The sequence below is a fragment of the Ovis aries genome, chromosome 19, assembly GCF_016772045.2.
Source record: "Ovis aries strain OAR_USU_Benz2616 breed Rambouillet chromosome 19, ARS-UI_Ramb_v3.0, whole genome shotgun sequence".
NCBI classification, from domain to species: Eukaryota; Metazoa; Chordata; class Mammalia; order Artiodactyla; family Bovidae; genus Ovis; species Ovis aries.
This window is the reverse complement of record NC_056072.1, coordinates 42871153-42898184: the sequence shown is the minus strand read 5'-3', so window position 1 is coordinate 42898184 and position 27032 is coordinate 42871153. Positions and strand designations below refer to the sequence as shown.

At 47.7% G+C, this 27032-nt stretch overlaps 1 protein-coding gene across 8 annotated transcripts in view; it reads right to left on the bottom strand.

The window, feature by feature from the left end:
* Window positions 1–27032, bottom strand: part of FAM107A (family with sequence similarity 107 member A) — a 98013-nt gene that overhangs the window by 30304 nt on the left and 40677 nt on the right. For 3 of the 8 annotated variants that reach the window (XM_060402291.1, XM_042236018.2, XM_012099792.5), the window contains exon 2: window positions 8431–8494. In XM_060402291.1, the coding sequence (XP_060258274.1) occupies window positions 8431–8494 (64 nt within the window). Of the gene's footprint in view, window positions 1–27; window positions 153–4278; window positions 4399–5624; window positions 5826–8430; window positions 8495–27032 lie in introns of those variants that run through there. The other 5 variants (XM_060402293.1, XM_060402292.1, XM_015102346.4 and 2 more) reach the window with 3 other exon arrangements.

Here is a 27032-nt window from a genome sequence, read left to right as displayed (position 1 = left end):
CCCACCCCCACCACCCTGACCCCCAACCTGCTCCGCTGAAAGGACATGGCAGCAGAAGCTGTACTGGCAGAAAAGCTTGTCATGGGATCCCTGGAGAGATTATAAAAGGAATGAGAGTCGCCTTTACAACAAGTTTGAACCAGGAAGAATGTACCCTGTGGAGGGACTGAAGCATGAAAACAGGAAAGCGGGAGGGAGGGGGAAGAACTGAGGGGCTTGTTTCAGAAAGCTGGCTCTCAACCCAGCCGCAGTTAGGCGTGCTGAATCTGGTCTCTTAGCTGCAGAAGGACCCGGAGGGACCCCGGACCTCCAGCATATTTTAACTCACTTGCAGCCAGACAAAATACGGACAGTGGACTCAGATACCAGAGAGGGGATGTGAGAGTGTGTGTCTGTGTGTCGAGGGGAACCAGGACAGACCACGGGTTATCAAGCCAAGCAAACTTCCATGATGCCTGGCAATGGGGCTGCCAAGTGTATGATAGCCAACAAAAATGCAGCATCCCAACATGTGTAAATCAATGAAGTTAGAACATACCCTCAGACCATGCACAAAAATGAACTCAAAATGGCTTAAAGACTTAAACCTAAGACACGATACCATAAAGCTCTTTGGAGAGATCACAGGCAAAAACATTCTCTGACAGAAGTCGTACCAATGTTGTCTTAAGGTCAGTTTCCCAAAGCAATAGAAATTAAGGGGGGGGGGGAAGACGAAGCTAATTAAAAGCTTTTCGGAAGCAAAGGAAACCATTTTTAAAAAAAAGCAGAAAAAAAACAACCTACAGAATGGGAGAAAATATTTGCAAGTGATGTAACTGACAAGGGCTTAATCTCCAAAATATGCAAACAGCTCACACAACTCAACAACAATAAACAGCCCAGCTGAAAAATGGGCAGAAAATCAAAGACGGGCCCCCAACTCCCAGGCCTCGGACTGCTACTGGCACCTGTAGGGACCGGGTTGCACCTCAGGAGGGTGAGCAGCAGGCTGATCAAGTGAAGCTTCATCTGCCCCTCCCTATAGCTCACATTACTGCCTGAACAGTTCCTCCCCTACCCATGGAAAAATTGTCTTCCACAAAACCGGCCCCTCATGCCAAAAAGGTTGGGGACTGCTAAGCTAAGACATTTCTCCAAAGATGACATACGGATGACCAGTAGGCACATGAAAGATGCTCAGCATCACTAATTATTAGAGACACGCAAATCAAACTACCATGAGGTATCACCTCGCACTGATCATAATGGCTGTCATTAAAAAGTCTGTAAATAACAAATGCTGGCGAGGATGTCGAGAAAAGAGAATCCTACACTGAGTGGGAATATAAGTTGATGTAGCCACTGTGGAAAACAGTATGGAGATTCCTCAGAAAACTAAAAATAGAATTACCATGTGATCCAGCAATCCCACTCCTGGGCATATATCCAGACAAAGCTATAATTCAAAAAGATACATGCACCCCTGTGTTCATAGCAGCACTATTCACGACAGCCAAGACATGGAAATGCCCATCCACAGATGAACAGAAGAAGATGCGGTACGTATATGCAATGGAATACTACTCGGCCATAAAAAAGAAAGCAAGCATGCCGTCTGCAGCAGCACAGCTGCAACTAGAGATCAGCACACGAGGTGAAGTCAGTCAGAGGGAGAAAGACAAGCACCGCACGGTGTCACTTGCATGTGGAATCGAAACTGTGACACAGACGAACGTGTCTACAAAACAGACACAGACCCACACAGAGACCAGACCTACAGCTGCCAAGCGGGAGGGCTGGAGGGCGCGTGACCAGCTGGGAGCTGGGGTCACCAGATGCAAACCGTTACATATGGAATGGATGAACAATGAGGTCCTACTCTATAGCCCAGGGAACTGTATCCAATCTCCTGGGATAAACCATAATGGAAAATAATTTTTTTAAAAAAGGAATGTATATATGTGTAAAAAAAAAAAAAACCCACACAGCAGGTCCAGTTAAATTTGAATTTCAGATTAGCAAACCCATACAATATTTGGGACATATTTGCACTAAAATATTATTCATTGTGTATCTGAGATTCAAATGTAGCCATTTTAACTATTTTATCTGGCAGCCTTGCTTGGCAGGCAGCAGTGAAGACGATGACCATCATCTGGGTGCAGAGAAGCACAGATGCTGACATCCATGGGCATCTGGGAAGGTGTCCCTCCGTCCATGCCGCGGAGACGCTGCCCTGCCTCGCAGGAACCTGGGCTGAGCTCCAGGCAAGAGAAGAGCCTCAGGTGGACCCTTACTCCAGCACTGCCTCACTTACCAGGCATGGCCAAGCATAAGTTGTTCCCCAGAGGTGACCCTTTCCAGCTCAGTGGTTAAGAACATGGGCCCTGGTGTTGACCCAGATACCAATCCTGGCTCCACTGTTGGGCAGCTCGGTGACCTTCAACTTTCTGCTTCCCCTTCTCTAAACTGGGGCAGACGTTCTTTGGGGGAATAAGGGGGGCATGGCACAGGAACCGCTGCACACGGCACCTGCCATAGCGGCAGGCTTCCAGAGTGGTAGCTCTCATCTCAACTAGCCCACTTAGAAACAGGAAGATAGAAGATATTTATGCAAGTGAAGAAAGATGGGATTAAAACTAGAGTCTGTAAAGCTCAGCAACATGAAGCTCACAACCACACACAAATCTCACACAGCGAAGACCAGGAGACTGCCCCTAGATTGCCAGCGGCTGCTTTACAGCTAGTGGGATTGTGGGTGAGCCTTCCCCGTCCTCATTCTTGATTTTCCAGAATATCCATGATGAGCCTCTTTTACTCTAATACTGAGAAATTATTTTCAAATAATTTGACATGAGACATTTTCTATAAGTATTACATTACTTGAGGCTGGTGTAAATGAAAATGGGTTTGATCCTATCATACTGGTCCTCGGTGGCGGGGGCGGGGGGGTGCTTCTAACAGGAGGGGGCTCTTGCCTCTTTCACTCAATGGCCCAGTTGGCTCCTCACCCCCAACCCTTATGTCTTCCTTGTGGGATACGGCTAGAGCAGTGGCCCCGGAGGCACATGGCCCTGGGTTAGAATCTCAGCTCCCACCCTTGACTGGCTGTGTGACCCCTAGACAAGTCATGTTACCTTCTGAGCCTCAGTTCCCCCATGTTTAAAATAGAGCTTAATACTACTTACCTCCCTGAAAGGAGGGACTTCTCTGTGTATCAGCACATGCCTGGGCCTTTCACAGGGCCTAGTGTATAACAGTGGTCAGTACACACTAGCTGAGTGAATCAATGACGTTGATGACGGCAATCTACAGCATTTGGCAGAGAGTGGCAATAGCTAGTGACCAGCAATCATTTAGGGCTTCCCAGATGATGCTAGTCGGAGAAGGCAATGGCACCCCACTCCACTACTCTTGCCTGGAAAATCCCATGGATGGAGGAGCCTGGAAGGCTGCGGTCCATGGGGTCGCTGAGGGTCGCACACGGCTGAGTGAGTTCACTTTCACTTTCATGCATTGGAGAAGGAACTGGCAACCCACCCCAGTGTTCTTGCCTGGAGAATCCCAGGGATGGGGAGCCCGGTGGGCTGCTGTCTGTGGGGTCGCACAGTTGGACACGACTGAAGTGACTTAGCAGCAGATGATGCTAGTGGTAACCAACCTGACTGCCAGTGTAAGAGACACAAGAGACGGGGGTTCAGTCCTTTGGGTCAGGAAGATCCCTTGGAAGAGGAAATGGCAACCGGCTGCAGGACTCTTGCCTGGGAAATCCCATGGACAGAGGGGCCTGGCGGGCTACAGTCCAGGGGCTTGCTCAGACACGACTGAGCAAACACACACACAGCAGTCATTCAGCATGACGACTGTTCTGAGATGTGCAGACTTGGCGTAGATGCACCAAAGTTTGAGTGTGTTTTCTACACATTAGTGGGATAGAAAAGTTCCCCTGGCGGGACCATGGTCATGCTGCGTAAGCTCTGGAGCCTCAGTCTCCTCATCTACTAAATGGGGATAACAGCTGTGACTTCGTAGGGCTGTGAAGACAGTCAGTGGCACAGTGCCTAATGCGGTGCAAGTGCTCCCTCTGTGAGGCCCGCGGACCCGCCTCTGCTCCCTCCCTTACAGCTCTGACTTACTGGGCATTTGTGGCCCCAGGACGACTCTGGCATGTCTGCCCATGTCTGCCACTCTGGATGTATGTCCAGGAGAAAAATGTTCCTGTTTGAGTGGGGCTCATAGCTGTGGTTCCAGGTTAGAGAATACAAGATCTTCAGATTAGAGCTACCCTCTCCTCACCTTAGCGAGCAGGCAGGAACTGGATAGAGGCCCTTCGGAATAGGTGTCTTGTACGGAAATCCCTGGAGCTGAGGTTTGCAATCAGCTTCTTCCAATTTCTGAGATCGCTTTCTTCCTGCTCTGGGTTCAGCCAGATTTAAGGTACCCACCCCTGGGCCCCTCCACCCCCCTTCCGGAAGGCGCCGCAGACCTTGGCCAGACCGTGCTTCTGGACTCAGAGAACCGTTGTTTCAAAGTTCCCAAGCAGTAACTCCGCGGCGACATCTCCCCGGGGCGGGGCCCATCTAAGTAGGAAACGCTCAGTCCCGAGCAGACTCCTTGAGGGCAGGGGGCAAGCCCCGCTGCTGCGGACACGCACCCACCGTCCACCGTTCTGCTCGCCATGCTTTCCGCTGCAGGGCTGGGCGCCCAGGACTACCGGGTGGGGGTGGGCTCCTTGCCCAAGGCAGAGGGTAGCTGCCTCGGGAGCCTAAGTCCCTTCACATTTTCTTCTCGCCTGGCTGGCAGGGAGCCACTGGGGACCGATTTTCACCTCCTCTGAACCCCTGTCTCCAAGCACTAAGTTAGGAATGAAACACCCTAGACTTTTACTGCGGGAGTTCTTTTTCTTTCCACATCCTTGTATTTTCCAAATTATTTTCACACTGACCCTATATTACATTTACTTTATTTTCCTAAAGTAAAAAAACAAAAAACTATCGTCCTAAGTAGAAAAGCAGTATGTGTTTACTGCAAATGACAAAAAGACAGAAAAAAACACCCACCCTCGAATCCTCAAAAACAACCATCATGTGTTTCTTTCCAAGTCGTTTTCTCCTTTAAATGTGTACATCTAGAAAACTGGTTCCTCGCCTTCCTGGAACATGTCCTCGCCGACCCCCCCGCGCCCCCCCTCCCGCCCCTCACTCACACACACACTTTGCCCTCACAGAACAGTGGAAGCCCTTCCCTAGCTGGCGCGTGCTGCTTTAGGCTGCCAGTCTTGCCCATATCCGTTCTCCCATGCCCACCAAAGCCTTCCCGCGCTTGTGCGAGTGCAGGAATTTTGTAGTTATCTAACGGTGAGTGTCTGTGTATATGTGTGTGTGCGCGCACCACAGGATCGTATAAAAGGATAAAGCAATATATCTGAGAGTAGATCTCCAAAAGAACGAATGTAGGGAGGAAAGGAATGAAAGGAAAACAAAAGTAATTAAAAAGAATGAAAGGCGGGAGGCAAGAAGGGAAGCACAGCAGTGAAGGACCGAGGCGCCCTGCCTGCTAGCCAGAGGCTGAGCGCAGTGCCCGCGGGGCCCTCCTCGCGCTCTCCCGGAGGCGGGGGGCCGGGGAGACTTGCCGCCACTTACCGGACCGGAGCAGCACCGCCCGGTAGAGCCCGGTGGCCTCAGTGGGCCCCCGCACCCGCTCTCCCAGCCTCTGCGCCATGCACCCGTGCGCTGGATAGCGGAGCTGGGGCCGCAGGCTGGGAGCGCACCGCGGAGCGCAGTCCTCCGCCGGAGCGCCTTCACAACCGTGACTTGCCCGAGACCCAAACCCCGCCGCAGATCAGGTTACACAGGGCAGGCGCGCCAGGCCCTGAGGCGCCCGCGGGGGAGGGACAGGAGGCCGGGGCCAGGCCGGTATCTCTGCCCAGGCTGGGCACGGGCAAGCCTCTGGCGTGAGGACTCCTGGCTTCACGGTTCCAGGGCCAAGGCGAGAACCCTGAGTCCTGATTTCCAGCCTGGCCTCCTACCTACTCTTCTCTGTTTCCCCGGCTGCTGGCCTTGCTGAATGGTGCAAGCAGGTGTGGGGTTCTGGAGTGCCATCTCTGGGATCAGGTCCGGTGCCACTAATTCATAGCTGTGTGACCCCACGATTCGGTTATCTAACCTCACAGAGCCTCAGTTTTCTCATCTGTAAAATGGGGATATCCATAGAATTCATCTCTCAGGGTTGTGAGGGTAACCAACACATTTTCACTGTCTTAGAACAGTGGGTAGCACAGAAAAATGCAATGTATTGTTTTTATTTTTTGTTTTTTTTTCCAGTGTTCCAAGGCATCCTGGGGTGGGTGACACTGAGAAGCGGGGGCTTCACTGACGGAAGTAAGTTGTGGTGAAAGGCCCCTGGGATCCCACCAGACTTCCTGCTCTGGCTTCGTGGAATCCCTATAACATCCAGAAATGGGAGGACCAGTTCAGTTGAGTCACTCAGTCGTGTCCGACTCTTTGCAACCCCATGGCCTGCGGCACGCTAGGCTTCCCTGTCCATCACCAGCTCCTGGAGCTGACTGAAACTCATGTCCATGAGTCGGGGATGCCCTCCAACCATCTCATCCTCTGTCATCCCCTTCTCCTCCCGCCTTCAGTCTTTCCCAGCATTGGGGTCTTTTCAAATGAGTCATTCTTCACATCAGGTGGCCAAAGTATTGGAGTTTCAGCTTCAGCATCAGTGCTTCCAATGAATATTCAGGATCAATTTCCTTTAGGATGGACTGGTTGGATCTCCTTGCAGTCCAAAGGACTCTCAAGAGTTTCTCCAACACCACAGTTCAAAAGCATCAATTCTTTGGTGCTCAGCTTTCTTTACACATGACTACTGGAAAAACCAAAGCTTTGACTAGATGAACCTTTGTTGATAAAGTAATGTCCCTGCTTTTTAATATGCTGTCTAGGTTGGTCATAACTTTTCTTCCAAGGAGCAAGCGTCTTTTAATTTCATGGCTGCAGTCACCATCTGCAGTGATTTTGGAGCCCCTCCCCCCCCCAAAAAAAATAGTCTGTCACTGTTTTCATTGTTTCCCCAAGAGTCTAAAGGTGGATGGGCAAGTCAACCAGGCAGTTTGGAAGATGTGAGAAAAGAACCATTTTGATTAACTACCCTGTGACTGCTGCTGTGCTATATTTCTTCTAAAACAAAAACTAATCTTCAGGTGCTTTATGTCCTGTTCTGTTTCATCTTTACAATCCTATGAATTAGCGTCTATTGGCCTTCCTTCCAATTTTACAAATGAGGAAACAGGCTCAGAGGAGTTAAGCAATTTATCTGAGGTCACACCGTGTGGGGCTGGCATACAAACTCGGGGCCTGACCTCAGAAATGGGCCACTCTCCTGCCTCTTTGTTATTTTATGTGCTCTTCATGCAAACACTGGAAGGTAGGTATGGTAACGTGAATGTAGGAATCCCATTCAAGATACCACCTTAGAGATAATGCAGTTGAAACGCAGGGAGGTGAGGTGGCTTGCTCATGCTCAGAGCTAGCTGGAGGAGCCAGCTCCCAGTTCAGTTCTCCACCCACAAAATGAATGCCCCTGAAATCTATAGAATCCCGGCACCCACCTCCACCTGCCCCCGGAGCTGCCCAGGCCCCTGAACAGCCTCTGTTTATGGCTGCGTCTGCCGACCAGAGAGTCTTGTGCCGGCTGCTGCAACCACGGCCACACAGTACCATCTACCTCTGCCTCCGTATCCTCCCCAGCCTTGGTGCCACGTAGGCCAACAGCCAACTTGCCCACTGCCCAGGCCCAGCTTCTGCTGTGACTCAGGGGCCCCTGTCCCCACACAGGATCCTAAGGACCCAAGTGACACACTTTGATTTTGGAGACCTAGTCATTGGCCAGGCTGGTCACGTTTCCCATCAACAACCAGCCGTCATGAAAGCCAGGCATGAGGCCAGACCCTGGGCATTCGATATCTCGCATCCATTCTGCAGAGGAAACTGTATCTCAGGTAACCCACTTTTTGATTAAGTATGGTTATACCATTTTAGAGATGAGGAAAATAAGGTTCAAGTGACTTACCCAAGATCACTTTTTATCTCATTATACTGTAAAATATGTTGAAATGACACATGAAGGAGTAAAGAGGGAAGTAAATGTGATTCATGAACTTTCCAACCAGACATGATCAGTATTATTATATTGGTGACGCTCCCTCCAGACTTATAAAAAATGCATCTACAAAACTTACCTCTTTCTAATATTTCAAGTAGTGGCGAAGGCGTTTGAACCCAGATGGTGCCAAAGCTTTTACTGAAGGAGGAAAACCAAGCCAGGTGTCAAACAAGGTGCGGGTTCAGGAAGATTATGACTAAGGAATGTGCTTTTACAGAGCATTGCAAAGAGATGAACATTAATTGCATCCCCAAGGAATTCTAGGCGAGTCTGACTTACCTGAGCCATTTAGTCTCTGCTTCTCATTTTCATTATGAAACACGGCCTGGGGTGAGTATTCTTTCTGTGAACACAGAGAAGGTAAGTGGCAGTGAGGACCCTCTGTTCCTTGGCAGCGGGGGGAGTGAAGAGATATTCAGAGTCCTTGAGTCTTTTGACCATAGATGGGCCTGGCCAGGATCAAAGTCCTCTGCAGAGAAACAAAGTGCTCTAATTCTTGGAGAGTGTGTGTGTTTGGGCATCATTTATGGGACTCACTTCTTTTTTTATGAGACTCACTTCGAAAAAAAAAAAAGTTTTAGAACAGTTTTAGATTGAGAGAAAAATTAAGATAGAGATAATTCCTTGTACCCTGCATGCAGATTCTCTATTATTTCTCTTGCTTACCATCCTACACGTATGTAGATATATAGGTACATAGTATGGCATATCTGTTCTAATTAACAAACTAATTATTAGACTGTTAACTATTAAGTAATAACTTTATTTAAAAAAAAAATTCTCACCTCCCCCCAATTCAGGATGGAAATCACTTTACTGAGTCTGGCTGGGTTGTGAAGATGCATATTCTTATTTTTTTTTAAAATTTTATTGGAGTATAGTTGATTTGCAGTGTTGTGTTAGTTCCAGGTGTACAGCAAGTGAATCAGTGATACACACACACACGCACACACACACCTTTTTAGATGCTTTTCCATAGAGGCCATTCCAGAGTATTGAGTACAGTTCCCTGTTCTGTGCAGTAGGTCCTTGTTAGTTATCTGCTTTATGTAGAGTGGTGTACATATGTCAACCCCAATCTTCCAATTTATCCCTCCCCCTTTACTCCTTGGTAACCGTAAGTTTTCTACATCTGTAACTGTTTTTGTAATAAGTTCATTTGTATCCTTTTTTGTTTTTTAGATTCCACATATAAGTGGTATCATATAATATTGCTTACAGCATTATTAACTAAAGTCCAAGAGACAGTGGAGGACAGAGAAGCCTGGCGTACTGCAGTCCATGGGGTCACAGAGTCGGACACGACTTAGCAACTGAACAGCACCAAGACCCTAGTCAGAGTTTCTTAGTTTTTACCTAATAGTCTTTTTTCTATCTGAGAATCTCATCCAAGATACCATGTGACATTAGGTTGTCTTATCTCCTTAGGCTCCTGGTGGCTGTGATAGTGTCACAGACTCTCTTCTGGATGGACTGGACGGGTTTGAGGGTTCCTGAGCGCCGTGTTCTTTTGTGTGCGGTTTCTCCTACCTGGTCTGCCTTCCCCCCGCTTCCTGGCAAACTCCTTATCCCTCACGGGCAGTCTCAGAAGGCATCGGGCTTCAGCCCTCCATGCTGGTTCTCAGACATCCTGTTTTCCTCCCTCTACTCTGTCATGACTTTAAAAAACTCTAAGTCAGTGATTCCTAAATGTTTATTTCTAGTCCAGACTTTCATCCTGAGCTTACACTCCATCCAATAGGCTACTTGGCATCTCCACTTGAAAGTCTGACAGGCCCAACTCACCACGGCCCACATGGAATTCCTGACCACTCCAGCCCGTTTCTCCTGTTATCCCATCTTAATTAACAAGGCCTCCATTCCAGCCCCGTGGCTCAGGTGGGAGCCTGAGGCTGCCTTGCCCTCTTCCTCCAACCACTAAGATCACAAAAGCACGATCAACTCTACCTCCCGCGATCTCCTCAGCCCATCCCCTTCTTGCCCCCACCACAGCCCAGGCACTCCCGCTGCATGCCTGATGCCTGCGGTAGCCTTCCCTCCTTCAAACCATTCTCCACAGATTCTAGAGCAAGGCTTTAAAATGTGATGCAGGCTCTGACCCTGCTCCTACTCGAAACCCTTTGGTTCTTCCCACTGCACTTGAAACCAAACTCACAGGCCTTCCCCTGACCTTCAAGGCCCCTGCAATCTGACCCCCTCCTTGCCAACCTCTCAGACCTCATTTATTTGTTCCTTCATATGTTCAAGGACTTGGGAATGCATCTTTGAAAAAAAACAGACAGGGGTCCTTGACCTATTGGCGCTGACATTCTATTAATAGTGAGGGAGACAGAAAATAGGCATGATGAATACGTAGACAGTCTGTTAAAAGGAGATAGGTCTGTGGAGAGATGGAAGGTCAGAGCTGGGGAGGGGTGGGGAGTGGGGCCACACGTGATAATAAATGTCTGCTGGTGGTGGGGGCGCTGCTCATGGAGAAGCTGAGAGGGGAGCATGGACTTGTAGGGACTGGGGGAGTTAGCCACACAGGTATCTTAGGGAAGAGGGCTGCAGACAGAGGAAGCAGTGAGGGCGAGAGTCCTGAGGCTGGAGTGCGCCAGACATCAGGGAACAGCAGGGGGGCCCAGGGGCCCAGCAAGGGTTGTGCAGGGACAGTCATGTGAGGGGAGGCCAGCGAGGAACGGGGCCACCTTCCTCCCACTGCACACACTGCGTTCCCTGAAAGCCAGGCTGTCTTCCACTTTCCCCCTGTATTATAAGCTGCCCGCTACCCAGGGAGCCACTCCTCAACTCTGCCTGACTGTTCCTTTTTATCTTTATAAGTCTCAGCTGAAATGCCACTTCAAGGAGGTCCCACTGATCACATGATCCCACGGCACCCCCGAGCTCCCCTGTATTAATATTCACCACTCAGGTATGATCGTCTGAGCCCCGTCTCCTCCACCAGACTGTACTCACCTTGAAGGGGCGCTGGGACCTGTTCACGGCTGTCTCTCCAGGGCCTGGCCCAAAGCTGGGCTTGGACAGGGTGCCCAGTAACGGTTTATTAAAAGAATGAATGTCAGAAACACAAACAATCCAATAAAAAAAATGCGTGGAGGATCTAAATAAGACTGTTCTCCAAACATTCAGATGGCCAACAAACGCATGAAAAGATGCTCATCATCTCTAAGTGTTAGAGACGCAAGTCAGAAGTATGCGGCATCACCTCACATCCGCCAGAACGTCCATCATCAAAAAGTCTACAAACAATAAATGCTGGAGAGGATGTGAAGAAAAGAGAACCTTCTTGCACTCTTGGTGGGGGTGTAAAATGATACAGCCACCATGGAGAACAGGATGGAAGCTCCTTTAAAAATGTAAAATAGAACTACCACATTACCCAGCAATCCCACAACTGGGCGTATACCCTGAGAAAATCATAAATCAGAAAGACACATGTACCCCAGCGAGTGTTCACTGCAGCACTGTTTACAATAGCCAGGACATGGAAGCAACCTAGATGTCTATCCACAGAGAATAAAGAGGATGTGGTACCTATATACAATGGAATACGACTCAGCCATAAAAAGGAGCCAAGTTGGGTCAATTGTAGAGAAGTGGATAGACCTAGAGCCTGTTATACAGAGTGAAGTAGGTCAGAAGGAGAAAAACAATATTTATATCAATGCATATATATGGAATCTAGAAAAATGGTACAGATGAACCTATTTTCAGGGCAGAAATGGAGACACAGGCAGTGGACTTGTTGACATAGAGGGGAAGAGGAAGGTGGGATGAATTAAGAGATGGGGACTGATATATATACACTGCTGCTCCTGCTAAGTCGCTTCAGTCGTGTCCGACTCTGTGCGACCCCATAGACCGAAGCCCACCAGGCTCCCCCATCCGTGGGATTCTCCAGGCAAGAACACAGGAGTGGGTTGCCATTTCCTTCTCCAATGCATGAAAGCGAAAAGTGAAAGGGAAGTCGCTCCGTTGTGTCTGACTCTTAGCGACCCCATGGACTGCAGCCTACCAGGCTCCTCCAACCGTGGGATTTTCCAGGCGAGAGCACTGGAGTGGGCTGCCATCGCCTTCTCCGGACATATACACTACCGTGTGTGAAACGGCTAGCCAGTGGGAAGCTGCTGTAGAGCACGGTGTACTCAGCTCTGCGGTGACCTAGAGGGGTGGGGTGGGAGTCGGGTGGGAGGGAGGCTCAAGAGGGAGGGGATATAGGTACACCACAGCTGATTCATGTCGCTGTACATCTGAAACTAACGCAACCTTGTAAAGCAATCATATTCCAGAAAAAAAAATGCATGAGTGGAGTGACTGAGTGAATGAGCGGACGCACCCACACGGTGAGCCCTGGGCTCTGTGAGGGAAGTGTGTGACCCCACAGTGAGGGAATCAGGGCCGGAATGAGGGGTGCCTACTGCTGCCGGCCCAGAGATTGGCGTGGCTTAAGCAAAGAGAGCAAGAGGACCGGCAGCTTCACCTTTAGAAGAAAGTCCCAGGACAGAAAATTGACCTTCTTCAGAGGCTTGGGAGGCCAATCAGAGCTTCTCCTCACATCTCCCCACACACACCTGGAGAGGGAGGCTGAGTCCCAAGGGTGGTGTGAGCGTTACAGAACTAAGGAGCAGCTCCCTGGACTTGGAGTTCAAACAAGTGTCCCTTGCATGCCTGCCAACCTCCCTTGCACAACAGATTTGTTGGAAATCAGGCCAACTGTGTCCAGTAAAAGCTCAGTGACCACGAAAGAGTCCTCTCCCTGCAGTCACTGAAGTTTGCTAGTGAAGAAAACACTCCACGTGCCTGTAGCCACTTGCCAAGGCAAAGCCGATTTGAAAAGTCGCCTGGACCTTTGCTGACGTATTACAGGTAACTGATAGTCTTTTCCAAGGACTGTGCTGATAAATACAGCCAATTCTCATTTGCTCACACCACTGAGGGATTGGAAGATGCTGGCCTAGTTCTAAGGTTAGTGAAAGTTAGCACATACAATTTCCAGAGGAAACACCATTATATATTGTACAATATACCCAACTAGGACTGAACGCAACTCAGTGCAAAGACATCTGCATGTCCCCTGTCCTTCCTGTGGCCACCGCCTGCTTCCTTTCGTGTCCTCGGTTGCTGAGCAGTCTCTTGGGGTGGGTCCTTGGGGACCTTGGGTGAGCCTATGTCCCGTCTCCTTTTCTTCATTTGCTCCAGAGCTTCCCCCGGAGGCTGATGCCTCTTATCTGGTAAGCGTCAAGAAGACCTCAACCCCATCCCTCACCCATTCCAGCCTTCCCCACAGGATGACAGGTGCGCCAAATAACACTTCTGGGGGATTCCCTGGTGGTCAAGAATCCCCGTGCCAGTGCAGGAGACACAGGGTTGACCCCTGGTCTGAAAGATCCCGCAGGACACCTAAATCTGTGCCCCTAACTCCTGAGTCCGTGCTCTAGAGCTCATGCTCTGCAGTAAGAGAAGCCACTGCAAGGAGAAGCCTGCACACTGCGATCGGAGGGTAGCCCTTTCTAGTCACAGCTAGAGAAAGCCTGCACACAGCAACGGAGACCCAGTGCAGCCAAACACTTAGTAAGTAAATCCATACAAACACCTCTGGGACCTTGCTTTGTTTGTCTATAAGCATTTTAGCAATCAAGCACACAGCCATGACGTGCACTCACCTTCAGTAGCCCAGTGAAGGCTTGCATGTGTGTTCACCCTGACAACCACCGCCACGTTCAAGCTATGGAACATCCCCTGCACCCCGGAGGGCTCCCCTGTGGCCCTTCTGTTCAAGTCAGCGCCCGCCCTTTCCCAGAGTAAACCCTATTCTGACCCCTATCACCATAGGCTCACATATCTTGTTCTAGAGCTTCAGACAGATGGAATCGTCACAGTCACTGTTTGGGGTCTGGTTTCTGTCACTGGGGAGCCTGCGTGAGCTCCAGCAGGGTTGTCGCCTCTGTCAGCGGATGGCTCTCACTGCTGTGCTCCCTTGCTGCATCCTGGTGTGCTCTTCTTCAGCTTCCAGGTCAGGGCATGACTAATAAGGCTGCTATGAATACACTTAGCACAGGCGGCGGCGACCGGCGCACTTAGCGCGGCCGAGAGGAACTACCCCACGTCCAAGGTCAGGGGGCAGAAGCCTGGAGGACCCCATGCCCGAGGGGTAGCGGCCAAGAGGAGTAACCCCACATCCAAGGTCAGGGGGAACGGCCGGGAGGAGCTACCCCACGTCCAAGGAGCGGTGGCTGCGCCGGCACAGGAGGGCCTAGAGGAGCTATCCCATGTTCAAGGTCAGGAGGGGTGGCGGTGAGGAGATACCCCTCATCCAAGGTAAGGAGCAGCAGCTGCACTTTGCTGGAGTAGCTGTGAAGAGATACCCAACATCCAAGGTAAGAGAAACCCAAGTAAGACAGTAGGTGTTGCAAGAGGGCATCAGAGGGCAGACACACTGAAACCATACTCACAGAAAACTAGTCAATCTAATCACACTAGGACCACAGCCTCGTCTAACTCAATGAAACCAAGCCATGCCCACGGGGCAACCCAAGACAGGCGGGTCATGGTGGAGAGGTCTGACAGAATGTGGTCCACTGGAGAAGGGGATGGCAAACCACTTCAGTATTCTTGCCTTGAGAACCCCATGAACAGTATGAAAAGGCAAAAATGATAGGATACCAAAAGAGGAACTCCCCAGGTCAGTAGGTGCCCAATATGCTACTGGAGATCAGTGGAGAAATAACTCCAGAAAGAATGAGGGGATGGAGCCAAAGCAAAAACAATACCCAGTTGCAGATTTGACTGGTGATAGAAGCAAGGTCTGATGCTGTAAAGAGCAATACTGCATAGGAACCTGGAATGTCAGGTCCATGAATCAAGGCAAAATGGAAGTGGTCAAACAGGAGATGGCAAGAGTGAACGTCAACATTCTATGAATCAGCAAACTAAAATGGACTAGAATGGGTGAATTTAACTCAGATGACCATTATATCTACTACTGCAGGCAGGAATCCCTCAGAAGAAATGGAGCAGCCATCATGGTCAACAAAAGAGTCCAAAATGCAGTACTTGGATGCAATCTCAAAAACAATGGAATGATCTCTATTCATTTCCAAGGCAAACCATTCAATATCACAGTAATCAAAGTCTATGCCCCAACCGGTAACACTGAAGAAACTGAAGTTGAACGGTTCTATGAAGACCTACAAGACCTTTTAGAACTGACACCCAAAAAAGATGTCCTTTTCATTATAGGGGACTGGAATGCAAAAGTAGGAAGTCAAGAAACACCTGGAGTAACAGGAAAATTTGGCCTTGGAATACGGAATGAAGCAGGGCAAAGACTAATAGAGTTTGCCAAGAGAATGCGCTGGTCATAGCAAATACCCTCTTCCAATAACACAAGAGAAAACTCTACACATGGACATCACCAGATGGTCAACACTGAAATAAGACTGATTATATTCTTTGTAGCCAAAGATGGAGAAGCTGTATACAGTCAAAAAAATAAAACAAGACCAGGAGCTGACTGTGGCTCAGATCATGAAGTCCTTATTGCCAAATTCAGACTTAAATTGAAGAAAGTAGGGAAAACCACTAGACCATTCAGGTATGACCTAAATCAAATCCCTTATGATTATACAGTGGAAGTGAGAAATAGATTTAAGGGCCTAGATCTGATAGATAGAGTGCCTGATGAACTATGGAATGAGGTTTGTGACACTGTACAGGAGACAGAGATCAAGACCACCCCCGTGGAGAAGAAACGCAAAAAATCAAAATGGCTGTCTGGGAGGCCTTACAAATATCTGTGAAAAGAAGAGAAGTGAAAAGCAAAGGAGAAAAGGAAAGATAAAAGCATCTGAATGCAGAGTTCCAAAGAGCAGCAAGAGATGAGAAAGCCTTCCTCAGTGATCAATGCAAAGAAATAGAGGACAACAACAGAATGGGAAAGACTAGAGATCTCTTCAAGAAAATTAGAGATACCAAGGGAACATTTCATGCAAAGATGGGCTTGATAAAGGACAGAAATGGTATGGACCTAACTGAAGCAGAAGTATTAAGAAGAGGTGGCAAGAATACACAGAACTGCACAAAAAAGATCTTCACGACCCAGATAATCACGATGGTGTGATCACTCACCTAGAGCCAGACATCCTGGAACATGAAGTCAAGTGGGCCTTAGAAAGTATCACTATGAACAAAGCTAGTGGAGGTGATGGCATTCCAGTTGAACTGTTTCAAAGCCTGAAAGATGATGCTGTGAAAGCGCTGCACTCAATATGCCAGCAAATTTGGAAAACTCAGCAGTGGCCACAGGACTGGTAAAGGTCAGTTTTCATTCCAATCCCAAAGAAAGGCAATGCCAAAGAATGCTCAAACTACCGAACAGTTGCACTCATCTCACACGCTAGTAAAGTAATACTCAAAATTCTCCAAGCCAGGCTTCAGCAATACATGAACCTAGAACTTCCAGATGTTCAAGCTGGTTTTAGAAAAGACAGAGAAACCAGAGACCAAATTGCCCACATCCACTGGATCATGGAAAAGGAAGAGAGTTCCAGAAAAACATCTCTTTCTGCTTTATTGACTATGCCAAAGCCTTTGACTGTGTGGATCACAATAAACTGTGGAAAATTCTGAAAGAGATGGGAATACCAGACCATCTGACCTGCCTCTTGAGAAACCTATATGCAGGTCAGGAAGCAACAGTTAGAACTGGACAGGGAACAACAGACTGGTTCCAAATAGGAAAAGGAGTACGTCAAGGCTGTATATTGTCACCCTGCTTATTTATCTTTTATGCAGAGTACATCATGAGAAATGCTGGGCTGGAAGAAGCACAAGCTGGAATCAAGATTGCCGGGAGAAATATCAATAACCTCAGATATGCAGATGACACTACACTCATGGCAGAAAGTGAAGAGGAACTAAAAGCCTCTTGATGAAAGTAAAAGTGGAGAGTGGAAAAGTTGGCTTAAAGCTCAACATTCAGAAAACAAAGATCATGGCATCTGGTCCCATCACTTCATGGGAAATAGATGGGGAAACAGTGTCAGACTTTATTTTTTGGGCTCCAAAATCACTGCAGATGGTAACTGCAGCCATGAAACTAAAAGATGCTTACTCCTTGGAAGAAAAGTTATGACCAACCTAGACAGCATATTCAATAGCAGAGACATTACTTTGCCACCAAAGGTCCTTCTAGTCAAGGCTATGGTTTTTACTGTGGTCATGTATGGATGTGAGAGTTGGACTCTGAAGAAAGCTGAGCGCCAAAGTATTGATGCTTTTGAACTGTGGTGTTGGAGAAGACTCTTGAGAGTCCCTTGGACTGCAAGGAGATTCAACCAGTCCATTCTAAAGGAGATCAGCCCTGGATTTCTTTGGAAGGAATGATGCTAAATCTGAAACTCCAGTACTTTGGCCACCTCACACAAAGAGCTGACTCATTGGAAAAGACCTTGATGCTGGGAGGGATTGGGGGCAGGAGGAGAAGGGGACAGCAGAGGATGAGATGGCTGGATGGTATCACCGACTCGAGTGACGTGAGTTTGAGTGAACTTGGGGAGTTGGTGATGGACAGGGAGGCCTGGCGTGCTGCGATTCATGGGGTTGCAAAGAGTCGCACACGACTGAGCGACTGAACTGAACTGATAAATACCTTCCTGTTAGCTGTTGGGTAGACACCGTGCTCCTTTCTGTTGGGTCAATAGCCAGCGGTGGAAGCGCGGGGTCCTAAGGCAGGTGGATGCTCAGCCTCAGCAGATGCTGTATACACTGATTTTATCAGTGCCGTGTTGTGCTTTTGGTGTCTTCACAACAGGGTTTTTTGACACATTGATGTCCCTTCTGGTGCACTGTCCTTGGGCTGGTGCCGGAGAGGAAGGGAGAACTGGAAAAATGGCCTCTTGGATAAATATGGGACTTCCCTGGTAGCTCAGATGGTAAAGAGGCTGCCCGCAATGCAAGAGACCTGGGTTTGATCCCAGGTCAGGAAGATCCCATGCAGAAGGAAATGGCAACCCACTCCAGTATTCTAATTCGGGAAATCCCATGGACAGAGGAGCCTGGCAGGCTACAGTCCATGGGCTCACAAAGAGTTGGACGTACCTGAGCAACTTCCACTTTCACTTGGATAAATATACAAGCGTCTGAATTCAGACCTTAGAAGAGATGCAGGTAGGACCACAGACTATTAGTCCTTGTAGCCTGTGGTGAATCCAGAGGGAAGGATGTCTCTGTGTGTCTTTATTTCTGTGCCCCCTCTCCACCCCTCCATTAAACTGTAAACACCGTGAGAACAGAGACTGTGACATTCAGGGATGTGTCTTCAAAGTGTAGCACAATGTGAAGCAAGGCAAAATTAGAAATGAAAAAGGAGAAGTTACAGCTGATACTGCAGAAATACAAAGGATCGTGAGAGACTTCTATAAGCAACTATATGCCAATGAAATGGACAACCTGGAAGAAATGAACAAATTCTCAGAAAAGTACAACCTTCCAAAGACTGAACCAGGAAGAAACAGAAAACATGAACAAACCAATCACAAGTCATGACATTGAAACTATGATGTAAAAACTTCCAACAAACAAAAGTTCAGGACCAGATGGCTTCACAGGCGAATGCTGGAAAACATTCAGAGAAGAGCTAACATCTATACTTTTGAAACTGTTCCCAAAAAACTGCAGAGGGAGGAACACTCCTGAACTCATTCTATGAAGCCACCATCACTGTGATACCAAAACCAGACAAAGACATCACCAAAAACAGGACTTCCCTGGCGGTCCAGTAGTTAAGAATTTACGTTCCAACTCATGGGACAGATTTGATCCCTGGTCAGGGAACTAAGATCCCACATGCCACAGGGCAACTAAAGACCGCATGCTGCAACTAGACAGCCCGCATGCCCCAACTAAGAAGCCTGTGTGCCGCAGCTGCACAGTCTGTGCATTCTACAGCCTGTGGGCAGCAACTGCAGAAGCCTGCACACCACAACTGGAGAAGCCCGCAGGCTGCCAAGAGCCCAGGAACTGCAGTGAACACCCAGCACAGCCAAAGAGAAAAAGAAAATTACAAGCCCACACTGATGAACACAGATGCAAAAATCCTCAGCAAAATACTAGCAAACTGAATCCAAAAACACATTAAAAGCATCATACGCCATGATCAAGTGGCATTTATCCCAGGCAGGCAAAGATCTTCAATATATGCAAATCAGTCAATCTGATACACCATATTAACAACTTGAAGAACAAAAACCATAAGATTTTGACCAAATTCAACACCCATTTATGATAAAAAAAAAAAACAACTCTCCACAGAGTGGGTACTGAGGGAACCTACCTCAGCATTATAAAGGCCATATATGACAAACCCATAGCAGACATTATTCTCAGTGCTGAAAACCTGAAAGTGTTTCCTCTAAGATCAGGAATGAGATAAGGGGGTCCACTCTTGCCACTATTATTCAGCATAGTTTTGAAAGTCCTAGTAGCCACAGCAATCTGAGAAGACAAATAAAAGGAATCCAACTTGGAAAAGAAGTAAGACAGCCACTGTTTGCAGATAACGGGATACTATACATAGAAAATCCTAATGATGCCACCAGGAAAATCGTTAGTGCCAATTAATGAATTTTGTAAAGTTACAGGATACAAAATCAACACACAAAAATCTCTTGCATACTTTACACTAACAATGGAATATCAGAAGGAGAAATTAAGGAAACAGTCCCATCGATCACTGCAACAAAAAGAATAAAATACCTAGGAATAAACCTACCTAAGGAGGCAAAAATCTGTATGCCAAAAACTATAAAATACTGAAGAAAGAAATCAAAGATAACACAAACAGATGGAGAATTATGTATGTTCTTAGATTGGAAGAATCAGTATTGTGAAAATGGCTATACTATCCAAAGCAATCTATAGATTCAGTGCAATTCCTATCAAATTACCAATGGCATTTTTCAAAGAACTAGAACTGAAATTTTTACAAATTGTATATAAACTCAAAACACCCTGAATCACCAAAGTCATCTTGAGAAAACAAAATGAAGCTGGAGGAATCAGACTACCTGACTTCAGATTATATTACAAAGCTACCGTCATCAAGATGGTATGGTACTGGCGCAGAAATATAGACCAATGGAACAGGATAGGAAGCCCAGAGATAAACCCATGTACATGTGGTCACCTAATCTATGGCAATCTGCCTGCAGTGCAGGAGACTCAGTTTTGATCCTCGGGTCAAGAAGATCCCGTGGAGAAAGGAATGGCTACCCACTCCACTATTCTTGCCTGGAGAATTCCATGGACAGAGGAGCCTGGCAGGCTACAGTCCATGGGGTCACAAAGAGTCAGACAGGACTGAGCGACTTTCACTAATCTATGACAAAGGAGGCAAGATTACACAATGAAGAAAAAACAGCCTCTTTAATAAGGGAAGACTAGACAGCTACATGTAAAAGAATGAAATTATAACACTCCTTAATATCATACACAAAAATAAACTCAAAATGGATTAAAGTCCTGAATGTAAGGCCAGATATGATAAAACTCCTAGAGGAAAACATAGGCAGAACAGTCTTTGACATAAATCACATCAAGGTCTTTTGTGACCCATCTCTTACAGTTATGAAAATAAAAACAAAAATAAACAAATGGGACCTAATTAAACTTGAAAGCTTTTGCACAGCAAAGGAAACAGTAACAAGACAAAAAGACAACCCTCAGAAAGAACTGATCTCCAAAATATACAAATAGCTCATGCAGCTCAATGTCATAACACCAAACAATCCAATCAAAAAATGGGTAGAAGACGTAAATAGACATTTATGCAAATAAGATGTAAAAATGGCCAACAAACAAATGAAAAAATGCCCAACATCATTAATCATTCAGTTCAGTCGCTCCGTTGTGTCCGACTCTTTTCGACCCCATGAATTGCAGCACGCCAGGCCTCCCTGTCCATCACCAACTCCCAGAGTTCACTCAGACTCACGTCCATTGAGTCAGTGATGCCATCCAGCCATCTCATCCTCTGTCGTCCCCTTTTCCTCCTGCCCCCAATCCCTCCCAGCATCAGAGTCTTTTCCAATGAGTCAACTCTTCCCATGAGGTGGCCAAAGTACTGGAGTTTCAGCTTTAGCATCATTCCTTCCAAAGAACACCCAGGGCTGATCTCCTTTAGAATGGGCTGGTTGGATCTCCTTGCAGTCCAAGGGACTCTCAAGAGTCTTCTCCAACACCACAGTTCAAAAGCATCAATTCTTCGGTGCTCAGCTTTCTTCAGAGTCCAACTCTCGCATCCATACATGACCACAGGAAAAACCATAGCTTTGACTAGACGGACCTTTGTTGGCAAAGTAATGTCTCTGCTTTTCAATATGCTATCTAAGTTGGTCATAACTTTTCTTCCAAGGAGTAAGTGTCTTTTAATTTCATGGCTGCAGTCACCATCTGCAGTGATTTTGGAGCCCCAAAAATAAAATCTGACACTAATCATTACAACTGCTACTAAGTCGCTTCAGTCGTGTCCAACTCTGTGCGACCCCATAGACGGCAGCCCACCAGGCTCCCCCATCCCTGGGATTCTCCAGGCAAGAACAGTGGAGTGGGTTGCCATTTCCTTCTCCAGTTTTCCTGTAAAATTGGAGGAAGTTACAGTTCATTACACACAGGCAAAGTCGTATCCAACTCTTTGTGACCCCACGGACTGTAGCCCACCAGGTTCCTGTGTCCATGGAATTCTCTAGGCAAGAATACTGGAGTAGGTTGCCATTGCCTTCGAGAAATATAAATCAAAACGACAATGAGGTAGCACCTTACACTGGTTAAAATGGCCATCCTCAAAAAATCTAGACACAGTAAGTACTGGAGAGGGTGTGGAGAAAAGGGAAGCCTCCTGCATCCTCAGAAAACTAAAAATAGAACTACCATATGATTCAGCAGCCCCACTAATGGGAATATACCTAGAGAAAGCCATAATTCGAAAAGACACATATATCCCAATGTTCACTGCAGCACTGTTTACATCAGTCAGAACATGGAAGCGACATAAATGTTCATCAAAAGAGGAATGGATAAGGGAGGTGTGGTAGATACATACAACGGACACGGAAAGGAATGAGATTGGGTCACTGGTAGTGATGTGGCTGGACCTAGAATCTGTCATACACAGTGAAGTAAATCAGGAGGAGGAAAACAAATGTTGTATGTTAACACATACACATGGAAGCTAGGAACATGGTAGAGATGAAGCTATTTGCTGGGCAGGAATAGACAGCTCTGGAGAATGGACATTTAGACACAGAGAGGGAGAGGGAGAGTGGACGACCTGGGAAGTAGCAGGCACATACGTGTACTACCATGTGTTAAACAGGCAGCTCGTGGGAAGCTGCTGTAGAGCACAGGGAGCTAGTGCTTGGGTGATGGCTGAGAAGGCTGGGAGGGCAGGTGGGAGGGAGGCTCCAAGGGAGGAGATACAGGCACAGAAGCAGTTCCTTTGTTACACAGCAGAGACTAATGCAACACTGTAAAGCAATTATACTCCAATTAAAAAAAAATAGGACCTAATTAAACTTTTAAGCTTCTGCACAGCAAAGGAAATCATAAAGAAGACAAAAAGACAATGCTCAGAATGGGAGAGAAAATATTTGCCAACAAAGAAGCAGACAAAGGATTACTTTACAAAATATATAAGCAGCTCATGCAACTCAGTATCAAAAAAAGAACCCAACCAAAAACTGCGTGGAAGACCTAAACAGACATTTCTCCAAAGAAGACAAGTAGATGGCCAGCAAACACATAAGATGCTCAACATCACTAATCATTAGAGAAATGCAGATCAAACTACAATGAGATATTCCCTCACACTGGTTAGAATGGCCATTATAAAAAAATCTAGACACAGTAAATGCTGGAGAGGGTGTGGAGAAAAGGGAACCCTCTTGCACTGTTGGCAGGAGTGTAAATTGATGCAGCCACTGTGGAGAACAACATGGAGGGTCCTTAAAAAACTAAAAATAAGACCACCACATGGCCCAGCAATCCCACTCCTAGGCATAGAGAAAACCTAGAGAAAGCCGTAACTCCCAAAGACACATGCACCCGTGTTCCCTACAGCGCTATGCACAATAGCCCAGACACGGAAGCAACCTAAACGGCCACCAACAGTGGAACAGAAGAAACCTGGGTCATTCGTAGAGAGGCTGATGGACACAGAGGCCGTCATACAGCGTGAAATAAGGCCAAAAGAGAAAAACAAATAGCACGCATTAATGCATACATGTGAAATCTAGAAAACCAGTATGCTGCTACTGCTGCTAAGTCGCTTCAGTCATGTCCGACTCTGTGCGACCCCGTAGAGGGCAGCCTACCAGGCTCCCCTGTCCCTGGGATTCTCCAGGCAAGAACACTGGAGTGGGTAGAAAACCAGTATAGATGATCTTATTTGCAAACCAGAAACAGAGACACAGGTAGAGAGCAAATGTATGCACTGTGCCTGGGTGGGATGAACTCAGAGATTGGGACCGACATATATACACTATTGATATTGTATATAAAATAGGTAACGAATGAGAAATTATAGCTCAGAGAACTCTACTCAGTGCTCTACGGTGACTTAAATGAGAAAGAAATTAAAAAACAAAAACCAAAAAGTCCAGCACAGTTCCTGGTACATAGGTGTTTAGTAAAGAAAACTACCTTAATATGGTAGCAAATGTTTACTGAGCACATCTCAGAGCTGAGTGCCGTGTTAAGAATGTACCTGTGTGAAAGTGAAGTCGCTCAGTCGTGTCCGACTCTTTGTGACCCCATGGACTGCAGCCTACCAGGCTCCTCTGTCTGTGGAATTCTCCAGGCAACAGTACTGAAGTGGGTGGCCATTTCCTTCTCCAGGGGATCTTTCTGACCCAGGGATCGAACCTGGGTCTCCCGCATTGCAGGCAGACACTTTACCGTCTGAACCACCTGGGAAGCCTGTACGGTCTCACTTAAATCTCATAATGCATAGTTTGTTTGTTTTTTTAAAATCATATAGTGAATATTTACAAAGTAAAGTATGTACAGTGGCATCAAGCCAACTCGGTAAGCACCAAATGTTGATATGATACAGACATATTTGATCACTGTACAGTTAATTAAAAACCTAAGATAAATAACTTAAAAGCCTCAGATTTTGAGATTAGGGAAGAGCTGGGTTCCTGTTTTGTGGATAAGGAAGGAAGCTGAGGCCTTGGACAGGTTAGGATACTCAGCTGGCAGTGGCAGCAATGCAGTTAGACTGGAGGCAGTCTGGAGGCAGTTAGTTGGGAGCCCGGGGCCCTGGTCACACTCACGGATCAGGTGTGAGTGTGTGTGTGGTGGGAAAGAGACTGTACCCATTTTACTGATAAGGAGACTGAGGCTCAGAGAGATTAAGGAACACTTTTCTGTGAATTCAGCTGGACCAGCGTCCCTCTCAAGCTAATTCTTTTTTTTTAAATTTTTTGGCTGCCGTGAGTGGCTTCCGAGATCTTAGTTCTCCAGCCAGGGACTGAACCACCTCCCTTGGCCGTGAGTGTGCGGAGTCCTACCCGCTGGACCACCAGGGAATTCCCACAAGCTAATTTCTAAAGATGGAGCACTTCGCACATGATCTTTGGCTCCTACACATCCTCTCCCGTTCCCCACTCCTGAGCTCAGGAACACAGGGCTCGCAGGGGCCTCCCTGAGCCGCTGCCTCGCTGCCAGAAGCACTGTGCTGTGCGAGGCGACACCTGCTGCTTCTCACTTCCTTCCCCAGGGATAGGGACAATCACAGCCAGCCACCCTTTATTTACAGTGCTGGGCTCTGCTTGGAGAAGTGCCAGACCCTGGGACCTGTTCCTTCCCAGGGGTCCATTTACATTGTACCGGTGTTGGATCCTCAAGGGCACCGCCTGTCATCAAAGAGAGCCCCCAGGGTCCCCGTCTCCAGGGTCTGCTCACTGTCCATTCATTCCAGTCCCTAGGGCTTCAGAGGCCCAGAGCACTGTCCTCCTGGAACCAGGCTGAGGCCCTGGACAAGGAGCTGCCCCCCACCCAGGAGGCAGAGGGACAGCCTTCTGCTCCTCGCCTGCAGCTGGCAGGGGGGCTATCTACTTCACCTTAAAACCTTGTAAAATAGTTCCCACAAGAATATATAGATTCACTGCTGCTTTAAACATTTGGAACAACTCAATTGCATATAAAATATTTCTCCTTTCTAGCCCCTCTCAACCTCAACGTCACCCCTTCCCCAGAGTTACCACTATTTTTGATGACGTCTGTGTGTTTTGGTCATTTTTTTGTAGCTTGTTTTTTAAGCTCTATGATGTGTCTTGTAGATAGTTCTATGTTAATACGTTTAGATCCGCCTTTCTCTTCTATCTACTGAGTTTGTAATACAGCGTGATGCCATAGTTCGTTTGCTTTTAAACAAACCCCCTTTAGTCCAACATTTAGGTTGTCTCCAGTTGGTCCCGATTACAATTAAATCTGTTCCGAACACCCTTGAGCTCGCCTCTCTGTGCGGGGATGTGTGTTTCCCTCGGGTAGACTGTATGAGGTAGAAAGTGCTGGGCTAAAGGGTACATACGTTTTAAGTTTCAGCAGATGCTACCAAATTACGTCTGTAACCAAGCAGGACCCTGTGGGGCCTTCCCGGGACAGACCCCTCCCCCATCCCCTCTGCTGCAGCTCCTGCCTGAAGTACCTAGATAACAGTATCTGGTGCGCACTTCCTGAGTTGTTTCACAGATGCGAAAACCCCCACCAAAGGGAAGAAGCCAAGTACCTGAGGACCATGAGCACGTAGCCCCCAGGCCCACGCAGCCTGAGGGCTGATAATGTTGACTCCTGGGCCTCCTGTTGCCTCACCAGCAGCCAGAGGACTGTGCACAAGCGGGTCACATACCCCGGAACTCCTTTTCCTCACTCTGCCTTTAAGCATCCTTTGGTGAAGCTGTCAGAGAGTTGGGGCTTACACCTTACGATAAACACTGCACGTCCCTTCATGCCAGCCTGGTACCCTTAGACTGGCTTCACTGTGAGCTGGCAAGCAGACCAAGCTTTGGTTCAGGAACAGTTTTGGTGCCCAGCATGGGGCCGTAGTCCTGAGTGGCCATCTCGCCCGTGGCACATGGGCTCTTGACCAGTGGCAGCTCCCAGGTCCCATCTAGCACCTGCCTGAGCACCTGTGACTCAGGGACAGCCCTGAGCACTCGCGGCCAACTTGTGTAGCAATGCGTGCACCACTAGGAAAGACTCTGAGTCAGAATCATCGGCCAGAGACAACCAGGAAACTACCTGGAAACTAATCCCATCACCATAAAACCCAAGACTGTGAGCCACGTAGCAGAGCAGTCCTCCTGGGCTCCCTCGCCGGCTGCTCTCTGACCGGGCTTCCCCTCCCAGTAAAGTCTCTCGCTTTGTCAGCACGCGCATCTCCTCGGATAATTCATTTCCAAGTGTGAGACAAGCACCCCTCTTGGGCCCTGGAAGGGGTCCTCCTCCCTGCAACAAACGGCGACCTTGAGCACTGGTTGTGATTTTTCTTTTGGACTAAGGCTTGGTCCTGCTGGCTTCATCTCTGAGGGACACTGGTTGGGTCCTCCCCTTTGGCCTCGAGCACCGTCTTTTGGCTTTGTTTTTGACTCTCTGGGTGTGGGCTGGGAATTTCCCTTTCTGGGGTTAAAGAACTGGGATCCTCAGAGACCATTTTGCATTGGTCTGGTTTGTGTGCTTGCTGTCTGATAATGCCTGCCGTGAATGATTAAGTACGGGTAATCAGAGCTCTCTTCTGCCTGTGTGCTGCTAGGGTATGTTTTGCAGAACTGGGAGACCTTCAGCTATGCTCCTAGAAATGAAATAAAATGATTTTTTTT